At 32.5% G+C, this 17,797-nt stretch overlaps 1 protein-coding gene across 2 annotated transcripts in view; it reads right to left on the bottom strand.

The window, feature by feature from the left end:
* UBA6 (ubiquitin like modifier activating enzyme 6) overlaps positions 1-17,797 on the bottom strand; it is a 90,816-nt gene that overhangs the window by 9,780 nt on the left and 63,239 nt on the right. For both annotated transcript variants that reach the window (XM_042936255.1, XM_042936256.1), the window contains 12 exons: positions 14,352-14,429; positions 12,816-12,997; positions 11,182-11,287; positions 9,142-9,231; positions 8,966-9,046; positions 8,095-8,223; positions 6,459-6,510; positions 6,307-6,370; positions 5,419-5,488; positions 4,819-4,890; positions 1,888-2,005; positions 266-459 (listed from right to left, as the gene is read on the bottom strand). In XM_042936255.1, coding sequence (XP_042792189.1) covers positions 266-459; positions 1,888-2,005; positions 4,819-4,890; positions 5,419-5,488; positions 6,307-6,370; positions 6,459-6,510; positions 8,095-8,223; positions 8,966-9,046; positions 9,142-9,231; positions 11,182-11,287; positions 12,816-12,997; positions 14,352-14,429 — 1,236 coding nt within the window. The remainder of the gene's footprint in view (positions 1-265; positions 460-1,887; positions 2,006-4,818; positions 4,891-5,418; positions 5,489-6,306; positions 6,371-6,458; positions 6,511-8,094; positions 8,224-8,965; positions 9,047-9,141; positions 9,232-11,181; positions 11,288-12,815; positions 12,998-14,351; positions 14,430-17,797) is intronic.

Genomic DNA, 17,797 nt, shown 5'->3' with positions numbered 1-17,797 from the left:
CCTGAGCTGAAGTTGGATGTTTAACCGACTGAGCCACCTAGGTGCCCTGAAAAAGGTTAACTTTTATGTTAAAATGTTTGTATATCTGTTAACCTTCAAAATTTGGTCTAATGTATTTTTAGAAATACCATGAAATTTAAAATTATAAGATCAATATATATCCCTTCTTCTCTAAGATCTGAGTGACTGGCTAGGGTGGTATAATGGGGAAGACAGGTTAAGAGGCAATGAAAAAGAAGCATTTCCATTCAAAGAATAAACTCACCAGGCCAGAAACTGCAGCAGTGGATGTTGCTATAGCAGGTATAATTTTACCAGCTATGCGCTTTGTTTTGAAACGGTCAGCTGGTTCAATGTTATACATTTTGGCACGAAGATTTGATGCAGCTGTGATGAAATCTATGTGTCCATTGTGATCATCATCTTTCTCAAATGAAAGCACCGCCATCTGAAGGTCACCTAATCATAACACCAGAAAAATAAAGTTTTGTAGTAACTTGTAAGGGTTATTATTTACTTATTTATTTTGAGAGAGAGCAAGCGAGCATGAGTGCAAGAGGTTCAGACAGAGGAAGGGAGAGAATCCCAAGCAGGTTCCATGCTCACAGCATGGAGAGATCCCATGAGCCATGAGATTATGACCTGAGTCAAAACCAAAGTTGGATGTTAAACCGACTATACTACTCAGGCGTCCCTTGTAAAGGTTTTATTACGTAAAAAGAAATGTGGATTCACTACTCTTAAATATTCCTTCTTTATGTTTTTAAATGACTGAAAAACACAAGTAAGATCTAGGAAATTAAAGTTACTGAAGAATATGGAAATGATATGGTACATGGCTTTGATTATCACTAAATCAGAGAAGTTTCTATATTAAAAAAACCTTTCTAAGAGACAGAAAATAAGAAAGCCATGTACCACATCTGCTGTTGTTTATGATTAAAACAGTTAACATTGGGTACTATTCAAAAATTGATTCCATAAATATTACCCTGAAACATTTTGCCTCTGATAACTAATAGGATTAGTTAATCCAATAAAAATATGTATCTGAAATATTTCTACATTAGTGGTTCTCAAAAATCATTCTATAGATAGGTGTAGTTTGATATGTTACGAAATGAGAAAGTAAGAAATGGAAGTAAGTTTTCTTCCAGAATTGTAATTATTAAATTAACACATCTATATTTTATTTGCAGGATAAATAGGTGGCTAGCCTAGGATGTTTTTTTTTCCCTGAATTTTACTGTCTGTGCACAACAATCCTGAAAGTTTGGCAACTACTGATTTATGTAAATAAAAGATGGTGAGCAGGTCTAAAATACATGAGCGAATGACTGTTTTTAAGGAATAAAAGTTTGGTTTCCTTCTGTTTAAAACCATTTAGGTCAGATTGTATGTATTCCCTGTGTGTAACTATAAAGACTAAAAAGCCAAGAAGAAATCTGTCTATAGTTTTTTATCCTAGTGACTTAACTGGGTCTAAGTGTTAGTCTATATAGAACTCCATGCTGACCGTGCAGAGCCTGCTTGGGATTCCCTCTGCCTCTCTCTCTGCTGTTCTCTCACTTGTGCACACACGCTATCTCTCAAAAATAAATAAACATTAAAAAAAGAATCACACAGTACAACCTCAAGGACTAAAACAATCAGAACAACGACAATAAAGCAGACTTACAATTCAGCAAATGAGGGTAGGGCAATGGTGAAAAAAATAATGAATTTAGTCACAGTTAAAGATCAACAGTGACTTTCATATGATCATGAATTCAATTATCATCGTTAATATTGTAGCTATTATTTAGTCCCATAAGCTTTTGGGTGTAGAGTTAGTGAAAATAAAAATTGTTTCCAGTCCAAACCATTTTTATAAAGATTTCCCCTTACTTGTGGTGGCTTTATTAGATGAAATAGCCTTCTCTAGCTGGAAAATAGCGTTCCTCTCATCTTCACTGCTAATAGGAACCTGCTCCGGTTTCCTTGCAGTCTCATCTGTTTGAACAACCTTTAAATACATGGACATACATTATCATTAATGTTATCATATCTTATACCAGATCTGTTTTACTAAACAGATCACACACAGAAGATATTCCCTCTGTATAGTTTAGTCACATTATTAATTATTATGGTCCAATGTATTTTACACCTTCTGTTAGTAAATAATATTATTTATGTATTTGTTTTACTATCTATCTGCTCACATTGACATGTAAACAGGGAACAGGGATCTTTATTATATAATATATATATATGTATATATTATATAAAGATATATATATCTTTATATAAATAAATATATTTTATTTATAAATATATTTATATTTATTTATTTATTATATTTATATTTATAAATTTATAAATAAATTATATTTATATTATAAAATAAAAATAAATTATAAATTTATAAATTTATAAATAAATTATATTTATTTATTATTTATATATATATTTATAAATATACATAAATAAATATATTTTATATATATAAATAAAATATTTACTGAATAGCTCATAAGATCTGAGCTCATATGGATCCCTTTTAAAATTCCCCGGCAAAATAAAGTTAATATTAATCAACAGTCTGTGATTCTGACAAATCTACTTGAAACCAAATTGCATAGCTCTAACTAGTGCAGAGCTGTTTTCTGTCTCTAAATAAATCATAAAATATATAAAATGGGCCTCTTTAAATATTTATTGATTGCTGACAAGAGGTTCTTTCCTAAAGAACATGTCTTCCTTCATATAGGTTCATGCTCAGAGCAGCACTTGCAAGTAATTTATCTTTAAGAAATTACTAATTAGACATTCCACAAGGGCAGTAAAGTTCGTATTTTCAAACTAAAAAACCATCTACATCATCACTAATTAAAAATACTATTTCTTTGTATTTTATACATTCAACTTGTGTTTTTACAGATTAAATATTATTGTAAGTATTTAGGAAATATTAAAGAGTTAAGGAGGCAGAAACTTTTATTTGTCAGAGTAACTAGTTGATATTTTTGGCATCTGTTAACTAGAAGTGCCAGACTCTGAAGTTTAAGTGTGAGTTGCTTCAAGAAGTTGTGAAAAGCTCATTAATTCATGTTAAAGCTAAAACTGTATGTAGCTAAATTGCTCAGGACAATTTATTACACCAAAACTCTGGTACAGAAAGAAGCAACTGAAGCCACAAAACACTGCAGAGCTATTAAGACCAGAAAAGTTATTGACACATAATTCTTTTGGCTTCTGTCTAGCAGCTCTGTCCACTAGGAATGCGGGCTAGGAAACTTCTTTTTGTTTAAAAAAAATTTTTTTTATTTGAATATAGTTGACACACAATGTTACATTACTTTCAGGTGTACAACATGGTGATTCAACTTCTCCATAAGTTACGCTGTGCTCACAAGTGTTGCTACCATCTGTTACAACAGAACGCTATTACAGTATTGTGGACTATCTTCCCTATGCTGTACCTTTTATTCCCTTGACTTATTAATTCCATAACCAGAAGCTTCTTTATATAGGAATTCTGTTTACCTCCCTGTTCTTTTATTCTTGATAAACTACAAGTTATGAACATTTCACTCAGCAAACCCATTTACTGTACAAAATCAAACAGCTGTTAAGTTTTCCTTTACTCTAAAATAAAAATGCAGACTAGAAGACTGCACACACCATTTCCTATTTGAATTTTATGGGGAGGAAATCATGATTCCCTATTTTCCAATATAGCTAGGGGGTAAGGGGAACAAGAGTGTTTGTGGATGATTTTTAGAGTGTATACAAAAAGTCATACAATGATTATGTGAAAAATACTTAGGCAACTAAATGCCTTTTTTCCCCAGCCACATTGAATGTAATACATTAAGTGGACTAACATTAAGTGCATCCTTAGCGCTGTTTCAAAATTCTACTCAAAATTCTCTGACTTTCCCATCGCCCTGAACAATTATTTCACACCTTTTTTCCTCTGCTCAAACTTCCTTAAACTTCTTCTCCTTACCTGGAGCTATTAATTGTGCTTCTTATTTCAACTAAAAAAATAAACAATCTTTTTTTTCCTCTTACACTCTAATTCCAATCCCTTTCAAATCCTGTCAGGGCTACTACAAAATATACCAGAATCCAGAATCTTATTGTAACTTACTTGTTACCGACTACTTCATCAAACCACCATCATCTTTTGCCTATATCCTCCTAATAGCTTTACATGTTTCCTTTCTCATGTCCCATACAATCATTCTTAACACAACAGGCAGAGTCAGCCTTTTAAATATAAGCCAGATTGCGTCCTCTGCTTAAAATCCTCCACTGGCTTATCTCCTAATAAATCATGAAGTACTTATCATAACCCCAAGTATCTCTCATTATCTGTCTATCAATCTTCTTGAATATTCTCTTTCAGAAAAATCCTGGCCTTCAAATCTTTTAAGGCCTTTCTCTGAACTTATTCCTGCTTATGTGCATTATTCTTTCAACACGTAATAGCATGGCTCACTCTATCGTTTCCTTCAGGTTTCTGCCCAAATGTTACCATATCACAGAGGCTTTCCCCTTTTATCCCACATAAAATGAAACCGGTTTCATCATCCTTTATTTCTTTTCCTTGTTTTATTTTTGGTTCTTAGCACTAAGTCCTATTGTAATATTATGTAATAGCATTTTTTTTTTTTTTAACAGTCTGCCTCTGGTGCATTAGACGATATAACATCCATAACAGCAAGAATTTTGTTTTGTTTACTATGGGATTCTCCAGGTTGAGAATGGGACTTGACACTAGTAAAATTTCAATAACTATTTGCTGAGTGAATAAATTTCTAAACATACCTTGTTGGAAGGTTTGAATTCTTGAATCTTTACTTCAGAAAGAATATTCAAGAGGGCATCTGCTGATAAGTCCTGTTTTGTTAAAAAGTAATTTTATCAACAAACATTTTTAAAAATTCTGAATTCTAAAAAATTCTGGACTAATAAGGTCCTTTATCATACTAAAATATTTGAATAATTTATCATCTGACTATTTAGAACACATCTATTTGTGACATTTACCTTTATTCTATAGAAATATCATCCATAAAGGCTGGGGGGGCAGGGGTGGTATGGGTGAAAAAGTACTTATTAGTCAACAAACCTGAAATCTTAGTTCTTTCCATTCATTTTAAAAAGGTAATTTTGGGACTGGTTGTATCAGACTGAGTGCTCTGAGGTCAGAGACTATCTCATCATTGTTTTATAAAGTTCCCTGCACAAAGTTATACTCAATAAATGTTGATTCAATAAAATAAATAAATAAATGGAATTCATACCTTTGGAAGCAGAAAAATATTTAAGTGGTTCAAGATGAATGTAGGTGATGCAATTAGCTGCTAGGTCATCTAATTTTTACCTGGTTTTGTATCACTTGCTAGAGCTTGCAGGTTATCTTACCTCTTCTGTAAATGGAATGCAATAGACTACAGCATACAGTTTTGCAGCATTCAGAAGAAAACTGAAGTGCCTTTTGAAATAAAAAATAAAGCAAAGTGTGAATGCACAGTTTTAAAGGTGTTTAATTCATCAAAAACTATAGTCTTTTGAAATGCTGAAGAAAATAATCACAGAACTTTTGTTACAGGAATATTTAAAAGTTAGGCAATGAAGTCCTGGTCTAGACCAAAGCATTCCAGAAGCTATAAGAAACATTAGCTATTTATCCTCATAAGTAGTAATATTCAGGAGAGGAGGGGCAAAAAGTAGAAAAATTAGACTAGTGAAAGAAAATTTAATTCATAAAAAAATTAGAAATTTGGTTTTAAAGAGCATACATTAGGCTCAACTTAAGCAAGTGACTTTGGTAAAAACAAAAGTAAGTTTTACAGGAGAAGCAGTCAGGATAAGGTGACTAGAAGCCTAACATAAGCACCAGATGAGGAGATTAAATGGAGTTACTTGTTGAAAGGAAGGTTAACAGGCTCAATGTTTAATATATAACTAAAGTTTTTTAAATACTGGCTTCATATAATATGAAAACATTTGTTGTCATTTCTTGTTTTTTTTCTTATGGATAAAGTCAAAGAGGTAACACTTCGGATCTGCTTTAGAGAAGATAAAAATAAAGAAGTTATTTTACCATGTAAATAAATAGATTCACGTATGTGGGGGAGAAGGGCTGTGGCTGGCTTTGTTGGCCAGACTAATGAGCTAACTCTTAGATTAACAGGGATGCACTAATTTAACACTTAAAGAGCCTGAAGTTTTCACCCTGCCATGTAAAACTATACTCAGTCAAGAAATTTACAACAAAGGATGCATATAAAGCTGGATATAAATACTTACAAAGGTTCATTTAAATCAAATTTTATTGGAGATGGAGGCCTCTTTGGTGATTGCCAAAACAAACCTAAAACAAGACACAGATATTATTTTCATTGTATTTATCCCGTAATAAATTATATTAATTGTTCTTCTCAACACTTGGTTACACTTACTGCCATCTTTTAATCGTGTGTCTAGAGGAAAGCAGTGAAGAAGCTGAAGAGCCTAAAGAAAAAAAATCAATTAAAAAAATCATTACTTAACATTATCTGAGGTAAAAAAAAAAAAAAAAAAAAAAAAAAAAAAAAATCTCAACACACAAAAAGATATACAGTGAAGTTTCCAGCCACTCTTATACTCCCTCTGTCCATTGTCTTGTCACGGCCCCCTATACCTGGAATAACTTCTATTGCTATTTTTTTTTTTTAAATCAATATAGTTTTTTTTTTCTTTGCATACACAACAAACATGAATACACATTACTCCCTTTTTTTTTTTTAAAAGTAGGCTTAATTACAAACCCCATCTTGGGACTTGAACTCATGACTCTGACATCAAGACTTGAACAGAGATCAGGAGTCGGACGTTTAACTGACTGAGCTACCCAGGTACCTGTATTTTATACCTTTTTACACAAAAGGCGGCATATTTTACATACCATTATGCTCCTTTCAAAGAGCTAATCCTTAAAATAAAAATTAAACCGGTAAAAATATACAGCATTTTGTATTTAGAAATGATAAATGATGTTTGAGATTTGCTTCAAAACCATCTGGGGAGGTATAAAGATGAAACAAGATTATCTACAAATTGATACAAAATTAACAAAATTTGTTAAACCTGGGTGACAGATTCATGAAGATTACATTATACTATTTTTTCTACTTTCTACAGTAGAATTTTTCCAGAAAAAAGCTTTAAAAAAAGTACAAAAGATAATCAGGACTAAAAAGAGTTCTTCAGATTTTGAGACAAGAGGTCATTGATTATAATGGTAAAAATAATGTGAATAGGAGTGGGGAAAGAAGACACGTTAACTGGATGAGGAAGTAGCAACACTAAGTATAAGACCCCTTTTCTAAGTAGCAAAGAAGGAAGGGAAAGGCAAGGATAAATGTAATCAAAAGACTTTTTTAAAAAAGATTAACTTACTTTATATTCTGATAGGTATGAGCCTGAAGACGGGGAGAGGCTCAGGAGAGAGGGCAGGACACATTCTAGCAAGTGCAAGTAATAGGGGATGGGAATAACAGCTAATAGTGAGCATTTCTGGGCTAGGTTCTACTCAAAATGCTTCGCAGGTATTAACTCATTTGATCCTCACACTACCATATGAATTACACACCAATTTAATATCCCCATCTTACAAATGAGGAAAGAGACACCAAACAGATATAAAATGTGATTTTGAATATGGATGGGCAAGGCGAAATTCAACACAATTTCTGACTGAATCTATTTTCTCAATTTCTTGCTTTATTCTGAACAACAAACTTGTTTTAGACTACTGATAAAATGTATTCCTTATTTTCTAAAAGAACCTGTATCTGAAACCCAATATTGCACACAGAAGGATAAGGATCAGTTAAATGCAGAACTGACAAACCAATGGATGGAGTTTAAGTGTATTCTTTTAACACTCAAAGAGAAATCCGTTCTGTGCCCTGCACTTGTTTTCACTTAACTTACTATTTTTTGAAAAGATTCCTGAAAGAAAAAGTAGACATTTTGGTCCAGTGAAATTAATTCGGTAGCAATTAAATGAGCAAAGGTAATATCTCTTCTTAATGTTTTATAATGCATACTTACCTTATGGTTAAAATATTTTTCAAACTTTAATCTTGCTAATTCTACACATTGGGACCAGTTTCTAGGTCTTCTGCTAAGCAACTTAATAACTTGAAAACAGCCTTCTAAACTGTGTCCAGTTTGTATCTTCTAGAGAGAAAAAAAAAAGCAAAATAACTTTATTTCCAAGTAAACACACACACACACCCATTCCTGGGAAGTATTAGCCAAAGTTTGAAGTACCAGCTCATGTGATTTATGACTAATTTTTTCACTATGAGCTCCTTGTCCCTGCCTTTTTCTTCTCCATCTTTTTCTCCTTTTTTGGAGGGGAAATGGGAAAAGACAGAACATGAAATTTCAACTGTAGAGTTTCTCATCTGACAAGTTATCCTTATGTCTTGCTAGTTATTAGTACTACATATGTACCTAACAAAAGAAGTGCTATGAATAATATTTTATACTAAAAAGTTGGTCTGTTTAGTGCAGGAATAAAGAAAAGTAAGAAAATACCTTTAAAGTCGCCCTCATCATAAGAGTATTAACACTACCATCCATTCACAAAATTTTCACTAGAATTCACGTTGGGTTTTTTTCAAACAGTTTAACAAGTTGCTTTATTACACAAAGCTATCATTTTTATGACATCTTTTTTAGGTTGAAGCATATGAATTGTTTTGTGGGTCAAACATGATCAAATAATGGCAATTCCACATAGCTCATACAAACTACAAAAAGGTCATTTGTGACTTGCTAATGTCAAGATTCTTCATGCACTTACTCTGTACAATGATGTTATTTAAAGAGGTGAAATAAACTATTTGTAGGCAATATGCAAGTAAGATTACACTGAGACAGTGTTGAGATTATATTAAAATGTATTGATTTTTACCTGTAAGACTTCTTCTGCAGATGGATAGGTTTGCCAAAATTTGTTAAACAATGAAGGCTTATGGGAAAAGGAACTTTCAAACTTACATGTATGGGAAAAAAAGAAAAAAAGTTAAAAATTGGATAATCTTCTATTCACTTCAAAGAAAAATTTCTTGAAAAAAAGATCTTTATTACCTTATCTCTTGCCCACTGTATAGTGTGTTCAATAGCAGCTGGAAAGGACTTTAGAGTACAAAATGGTATTTCCTCTTCTGGGGGATCCCGCTAATTTATAAAATATGACAACAGATAGTTAAGAAAGGCAACAACAATTTTTTATTGATTAAATTTACTTGAGTATTTTAAGACCATTAAAATTTTTTAAAAAATAATAAAATGAATCCAACATTTTTATTTCTTCTTTCTCCTAGGCAACAAGAGGAAAAGTGGATTCTTTTGACACTTAATCATTTGTCAATAGCAATGTAACAAAAAACATGAATTCTATTATAACTTATTATCTGTGCACTTATTTGGTACCACGTAGTACTTACAGGCAGACTTCCATATATAATTAATTTTTTTCCTCCAAGAATCAGGGTGACATTGAAAACTTTACAATATTCCCCAACATTCCCTACTTTGAAAAGTAATTCAAGAATCCTCAAAAAGGTGCTCAGTATACCATGTGTTTGTTTCTCCATGGAGAAAAAAAATTAGGAGCAGGGATCCTATGTCTTTGATGCTTGGTATAGTTTCTTGCAGAAAGTGTGTATTAAATAAACAGCTAATAAGAAAGAATGAAATCTTGCCGTTTACAACAAGATGGATGAAGCTACAGAATACTATGCTAAGCGAAATAAGAGAAAGACAAAGACTGTATGATTTTACTTATATGTGGGATTTAAGAAACAAAACAAACAAGCAAAGGGGAAAAAATAAGAGAGAGGTAAACCAAGAAACAGACTCTTAACTACAGAGAACAAACTGATGGTTACCAGAGGGGGTGGGGTGGGGGGATGGGTAATAGAAGTGATGGGGATTTAGGAGTACACTTGTGATGAGGACTGTTACGGTATTTTTGAATGACTATATTGTACACTTGAAATGAATATTACACTGTATGGTAACTAACTGAAATTTAAACGAAAACTTAAATAAGATAAAAAATTAAAATTTAAGAAATACTTTCAGGAAAAAAAAAAAAAAGAAACGGCAAATGCCTATGTTGTCTCAGGTAAATATACCAATGAAAAAATACCCACATCCTATTACAGGGTACATTTGGTTTAACCACTATAAAATGACACACTTTGTCTCTTTTTACTTAGAGATTTATATTTTAGTTTGTTGAGCTATGAAATATCATAAAATGTTTTATAAACCAAAGAAGGAAGCCAGAAGAGAAACCTGTTTTTTCTGGGTATTAAGTCAGAGAATATAGAAAACGATGTGGAATATAGGGAAAAATGTGGTAGAATGACAGAATCAAGGGAACTTTTAGAATTCTACAGACTTCTCTACTTTGAAAATCTTCCAACATGACCTCATAATTTTCTCCATGTAATTTCCTTCAAATTAAGCTTCTAAATTTTTTCTACTATAATGTTTTTACTATAAACTTTATTTCATAAGAGTAAATGGGAAAACAAATTTTATAAATGTTTAATAATTTTACTAAAGCAAACCTATTAAATACAGTGATTTTACACTTGTTAAAAAAAAAAAAAAAAAAACACCACTATTCTTTCCATTTTACAACCTGCGTTGATCTTTTTTAAAATCCTAAAGCCTACAATTATTTCCTAGGCCAGAGTTTTTCAATTTTGGCAGTATATCAAAATCACTTGCAGAGATTAAATAAAGTTATTACTATATCTCTATCTCTTTATGTATATATGTACTGGCTCCCCCTGTGGAGCAATTGGGTCTTCAGTTAAGATTTTGGACAGGTCACCAGTTCAAAGTTTGTGAGAAAAGCAATCATGCACCTCTGAGAAATAAACAGTAAATATAACAATAAGACAATGGAAAGACAAGAAACAAAATTTTGAAAATTTAAAAAGGTTAAGTTCAGCTGTATTTTAAAAAATACACATGCACATATGCATAGAAATTATTGACAGAATGGACACATAAGGAAAGATAAATCAAATCTCTGACTGAAGAGAAAAAAATGAGATAAATATTATGAGATAAAAGAAGAGACATTTATTGCAAAATTGGTTCACTTACATGACTATTATAGGATTCAGTTAAATGAGGTACGATAACTTCAGTGTGTCCCTTAGTGCCCATTGTTCCAGAATCTAAGAGGGGTCGTAGATTTGCTAAGCAACGGCTATTTGAAAAGATAATAGGTAACGAACATTTAAGTGAGCAATAACAATGTAAGCAGAGGACATCTTACTACTTTCTGTTGGTCATTTTACACACTGATCACTTAGTGAACGTAATACCTTAGGAAACAGATACATTACCACCAAACAATGCATTTATCATTTCCATCCCCCCTCCTTCCACAAATTCTGTTGTCCAATCTGATAATTTCTTCTCTTTCTCTTCTTACTAGATTTTGGGCTTCAACTTCTTTTTACTCTAGGTTAACTCTTTGCTAATGTCTATTTCTTCCTTGGTTATTTTTGGACTATAAGTTCTGTCTTACTATATCTTCTCAATGTTCTCTTTATCCCAAACAATATTAACCTCCTTTTTTTTAAACTTACAATACCTATTTTCTACACACTTTAATTTCTTAAAGTTTTTATTCTTCCTTCCTCTGCCCAAGACAATAAACTTTAAAAAAATTTTTTTTTTAATGTTTATTATTTTTCAGAGAGAGAGAGAGAGAGACCAAGAATAAGCAGGGAAGGGGCAGAGAGAGAGGGAGACACAGAATCGGAAGCAGGCTCCAGGCTCTGAGCTGTCAGCACAGAGCCTGATGCGCGGCTCAAACTCACAGACGCTGAGATCATGACATGAGCTGTAGTCGGCCGCCCAACTGACTGAGCCACCCAGACACCCCCAAGACAATAAACTTTTAACTACACTCTAGACTGGCAAATTTTCCTCCGTTTAATAAATTTGCTCAACTAGAGCCGTAACATTAAAGAGTCACATAAAGATGTAAGAAAAATTAGTAAGGTGTACACATGATAGTCATTCATTCATCTACTTATTTAACAACTATTTACTGAATGTGTTGGGCACTGAGAATACAGTGATGGGAAAATAAATGGTCCTTTAATAAATGATTTAGTGAGCTAACAAATATTAATTAAATATATCAATAAAAATAAACACTATAAGGGGAAAAAAACAAATGCTGATTACCATCGGGGATCTACAGAATTGAGTCTTTAATGACTCTCTTTGAATAAAGAATAAGAACTCTCTTTGAATAAGTCTCTTTGAATAAAGACATTTAGGCTAAAACTGAAAGGATGTGAAAATAAACCAAAGTAGGCAGATTTGGAGTCAGGAGTTTTAGAACAACGTAAACAATTTCCTGAGTCTGAACGAGAGTATGTACTCTCACTCTCAAGTGAAAAAGCGTTGGATGCCTTATAAGAACTCAAAGAAGAAATGTGTAGCTGGAATAAGGGGAGCCAGCAAATAGGTAAATTTTAAGCTGGAGTGATAGACAAATGGCAGACACTCTACAAAACACATTTAGGCCATGTTAAAGATTTTGAATTTTATCCTAGGTATAATGGGAAATCATAAAAAGGATTTGGAGTCAAGGAGAACTACAATAGAAATACAAAGAATAATCAGAAAATTGGATAACTTTTCAATAAATAGGTGTGGAAAAGAAGTGATAACAAAAGAAAAGACAATTTTTATGAATCCGTATTTCAAAAACATACCTGTCTACATATCTCCTGGCTTCCACATTATCTAATGCTGTAATAATTATATCTTGTTTAGTATAGAACTCATCATTGTAAATAGCCTCAGTGGCTGGACATACTTTGTTCAAGTGTGCATCTATCTTTAATTGAGGATTTATTTTCAGGGTTGCGTCAGCAGCAGTATAGCTTTTAGGTTTCTAAACAAATAACAAACAAAAACAGAAGAAATAAATATTAAACAGAAAAGCTAGGCCATGACAGAACTTACATTTTTTACAAGAGAGTAAAGTAATGAGACCAGCTTTCATTTTTGGTTTGTGGGCATTGCATTCATTGTACATTGTACATTTAACAATCCATATTAGTCTGAATAATTAACAATTTACTAATGGAAATCTAAACAACCTCTATTTTGTAGCTATTGTTCTTTAGAGTTCTTAAAATATCAGTTATTAAAGGTACAATTCCTTCTAATATGAAGGTTTAAACTAGATATGTGCCTAGAAAAAATAAGAACAGTGAATTCATTGAAATATTAGAAATCCTAACTGCAGAAAATGAGCTCTCAGAGGTATGCAAAGTTAACACACTCGTACTAAAATTTAAAAAATACTACTATTTCTGGATGGAAATATTAAAGAAATAATATACATTTTAGTTTTATAAGAGAGTCCCCTTGACATGTATTTACTTCTCAGTGCTGTCAAGCATGTAGGCAAATTGCAAACTTTGTTAGAACTCAGTAAAATAAGAATACATAGACCTTAACAGTTCTTCTGTAAGTAAAATGCACAGAATAAATGAATTTTGTGACATATATTTTGGTTCCTGATAGACCTTATTAATTTTTTTTTTTTTTTGTATTTGGATAGGTGAGGCAATTAGGTTAACTATGCCATCAGTTTTAGTTATTACTTTTCTGTTCATGACATTCCTTAGTTTACCAAGATTATCAATGGGCTATTGAAAAATAAAGTGCAAAAACATTTCTAAAGAAAAAGCAAATATGCTTGACTGCCTAAAGTTTCTTTTCTTGACTGAAATATTTTGATCTCTATGAAAAAGACTGAAAACCAGGAATGTTTTACAATGAAGAGGATGTTAATTAAATAGTCAAGCAAGATCAAAGAGCAAAAAATTCTAAGTGCTAAACTTTACCTATTTGGTAATAAAGACTCCCCTTCCTTCCAAAAAAGAGTGCCAAATGTGTGATTTAGTAAAACCTTAAATTAGGAAATCTGTCTCTGCAAGCTTAGTTTCTAAGATTACATATGTACATACACCTTGATTATAAAATGAAAAACATACTGCCCATGATTTACAACTTACATCTTATATCCAAAAATCAATGCAAAACCCAATTTTTATATTAAAAAATAATTTTATATTTTTCCCCAAATGTCATTCCCATTGTTTGATAAATTTGAGAGATTCTAATAAAATAAAAACACATTAGGTTTGCTCAAGTGCCATTTTCTATTTATAAAAAAACAAACTCTCTTTTTTGTGGAACACAATAGATTATTTAAATTTGAAACAGTAGCAACAAACCTGTATGTGGTGAGGACGAAACAGGAACTGTCTATTCAAGTTGGATTTTTCTATCAAGTCAGGATCTGTAACTGTAACCTAGTATCAAGTAAAGAAAAAAGCTGAAATCATGTCAGAGAAAAATTTAAATTGATTTTGCTTTTCTCAGAAAGACTAAAACAATTATGCTAATTATTTTAGGTGGTAGAAGTTATAATACAAATATTCCAATGGTTACCAATGCTAATGTTTTTATACTATATTTAACTATAATTAATGTTTAGCACAGGAACATGTTAAACAAGACAGCTGAAACTGATGGCAATTCATGTTCAAAACTTTTTTCTAATTATTCAAAACAAAATGGAGACTAAAACATCACCATCACATTTTAGAAACATGTAATAGATTAGCCATAGAGGAGTTAAACATATTTCTTCTTTCTAAACATACTTGTTTTCAATTGCAACAAATTTGAAAAAGAATGCTTACAAGTTCCAATTTGAAAGGAACTCTTGCTAAAGCAGAGGTCTACAAACTACAGTGCAGGCAGGCTGCCTGGTTTTGTAAATAAATTTTGTTGAAACACTGTCATGCCATTTGTTTGAAGTATTGTCGTCTATGGCTGTTGTCACACTATAATTGCAGAGCTGAGTAGTTGTGACAGAGACCCTTGGTTCACAAGTCAAGAAGAGCTGCAATCTGGTCCTTTAAGAAAAAGTTTGCAGACATTCCAAGGAATAAGATGAAAAAAAGCAGCTCCAAGATACTCAGAAAAATACTGATAATGCGTTTGTCACTTAAGTTGGCATTTGTACGAAATTGACTAGAAGCAGTATTTCTCCAGCGTGTTTAAGATGTTAGATGTTGACTGATGTTCACAAACACATTCACTTTCTTTCAACTGGTATTTCCTGAATATATGTTTTTTGGGGGGTTGTTTTCAACATTTCTATATGTGTTAGAGTGTGTCTTTTATTTTTTAAGTTTATTTATTTGTTTTTAGAGTGTGTGTGCAGGCGTGCACAACTGGGGGAAGGGAGGTGGTGTGGGATATAGAGGATCCAAAGCCAGCTCTGTGCTGACAGCAGAGTCCCACATGGGGCTTGAATTCATGATCTGTGAGATCATGACCTGAGCCAAAGTCAGATACAGTCAGATGCCCAACCAACCGAGCCATCCAGGTGCCCCAGAGTATCTCCTTTAAATAAGAAAAAAAAGCACCAAACAGAAAATGTCTTTTAACAATAAGTTTAATCAATATATAATATTGTGATTACTGATATAAGCCTTTTTTTCCTACCTCCTCCCCGACCCCACTTTTCATCCATTTCCATTTTTTTTTTTTTTGTCTTAAGTTTCCTTAATTCCAATCCTCTTCATTCCTCACTGAATTGGTTCAGAAGTTAAACATTTGTTTCCATGTGGTTACACCCAAAATTTTCACATGCACATGTGACTTAAGATCTAAAATTAATGACAATTTCTGTCTTCCTCCTGAACAATCAGGATATTTGAAATCTCCCTTCCACCTTCCTTATCAATGAACAGCATTTTACTTATTTTGAATCATCCCATCCCCAAAGTCCATATTTTAATTAAAGGTTAAAAAAACCCTCAGTGCTTATTTAAATCTGAGAAGGCTGACAAAGGCTGCCACTACTTACCCTTGCTTTATGCACTGTCCATGTTATCTAATAGTTCTTTCAATGAGAACCAATTAAGTGATAACCTTTCATCATTTCACTGGTCAGTTATTTTTACTTCTCTTGAAAGATAATTTAGCTGGGTATAGAAATCTAGGTTACTTTTCCCTTACATTATGAAGATACCCTTTCCTATGTGTAGGTGTGCATTTATTGCTGATGAGAAATCTATAAGGTAATCTCTTTTTTTATCTTTGCCTTTGATTTGGTGACCAGTTTACCTTTGCCATCTCAACACAGCTGTTTCTAACTCTGGAAACTTTTGTCATTATCCTTGGAATATATTGCTTCTTCATTATCCTCACTCTTTCTGAAAGTTCTACTATACTTATGTTGGGTCATGCAAATGCATCTTCTTTCATTAAAACAAGTATCTGCACTACATTCTGGGTGCATATCTTCTATTCATCAATTCTCACTTTAGCTACATATGAATTTTAAGTTCACTGGACTATACAGAAATTCTTATCTCACTTTTTATAAAACTTAGTGCTTCACCCCCCCTCCCTCATGTTTCTATTTCTTTTTTCTTACCTTTGGTCATTTCAAACTTTAATATTTGTTTGTTCTGTTATTATTATCTTTTTAAGTTTATTCATTTTTGAGAGAGAGAGAAAATCTCAAGCAGACTCCACGCTGTCAGTACAGAGCCTGATGCAGGATTCAAACTCACTAACTGTGAGATTGTGACCTGAGCTGAAATCAAGAGCTGGATGCTTAACCAACTGAGCCACCCAGGCACCCCTGTTTGTTCTATTATTTGTAGCACTCCTGTTATCTACAGTTCTTAGCTAATCTTCTGTTTTCATTGGCTGATTATTCTTCCAAGTGGTGCCTTTTTTCTAGTGGATTGTCATTTTTTTTATTGTGAATTGTCTTGAATGGATGTTGATTTCTCTGCACAGTTCTATGTACTCTTGGTGTTAAGGTATCACCATGATGCAGTTTTACATTTATTTTAGTCAGAGCTCTGTTGATTTTAATGGTCTTATTTGTTGCATTCATCTCTCTGCTTAAAGTTTTTTTTTTTTTACGAAATATTTTTTAGAAAACAAATATCTACTTACACTGAAAGAGAAAGCGTGTGTACATGAGCAGGGGAGGAGCAGAGAGAGAGAGAGAGAGGGGGAAAGAGAATCCCAAGGAGGCTCAGCGCAGAGCTCATGCAGGACTTGATCTCATGAACCATGACATCATGACTTGAGTCAAAATCAACAGTCGGATGCTTAACCAACTGAGCCACCCAGGCATGACTCTGCTTGGATAAATTTTTATATAATGTTGGATTCCATATACCAGTGTGGTACGTGCTTTTAGTTAACAGTTTCTCACGAGTTACTTCTCTAATGTTTTGGACATACTCAAGATTGAAACACTTATGAATAGTCACAGGTTTAGCTCAGGAATTAATTTCTCTTGGTTCCTAGGGACTTCTCTTTCCTTCTTCTTAGTTTGGCTACATCTGTAAACACTTTAAAAAAAGAGTAATTTATACAGCAAGTCTATGTATTTGCAGTAAGATAGAGATCCGTGCACATTAACTTACTTTTTTGTTACCTGAAGTCAGTGTGTTTGTTTACTACAATTCTTTTCCTGACTTTTATATGCTGTAATTCTTTTCCTGATCTTTATATGCTGACAGGCATTATGCATTATAAATTTCCAAGGAGTTAAGGTATTCAGGTGATTCCCAAACTTAGGTAAGCAAGATTTTTTTTTTAAAGAAATATATTTTAAAGAATAGTGGTTTGTGAAACACAA

This window comes from Panthera leo, chromosome B1 (genome assembly GCF_018350215.1).
Source record: "Panthera leo isolate Ple1 chromosome B1, P.leo_Ple1_pat1.1, whole genome shotgun sequence".
NCBI classification, from domain to species: Eukaryota; Metazoa; Chordata; class Mammalia; order Carnivora; family Felidae; genus Panthera; species Panthera leo.
Note: the sequence above shows the minus strand (reverse complement) of the source record. Positions and strands in the feature narration are given on the sequence as shown.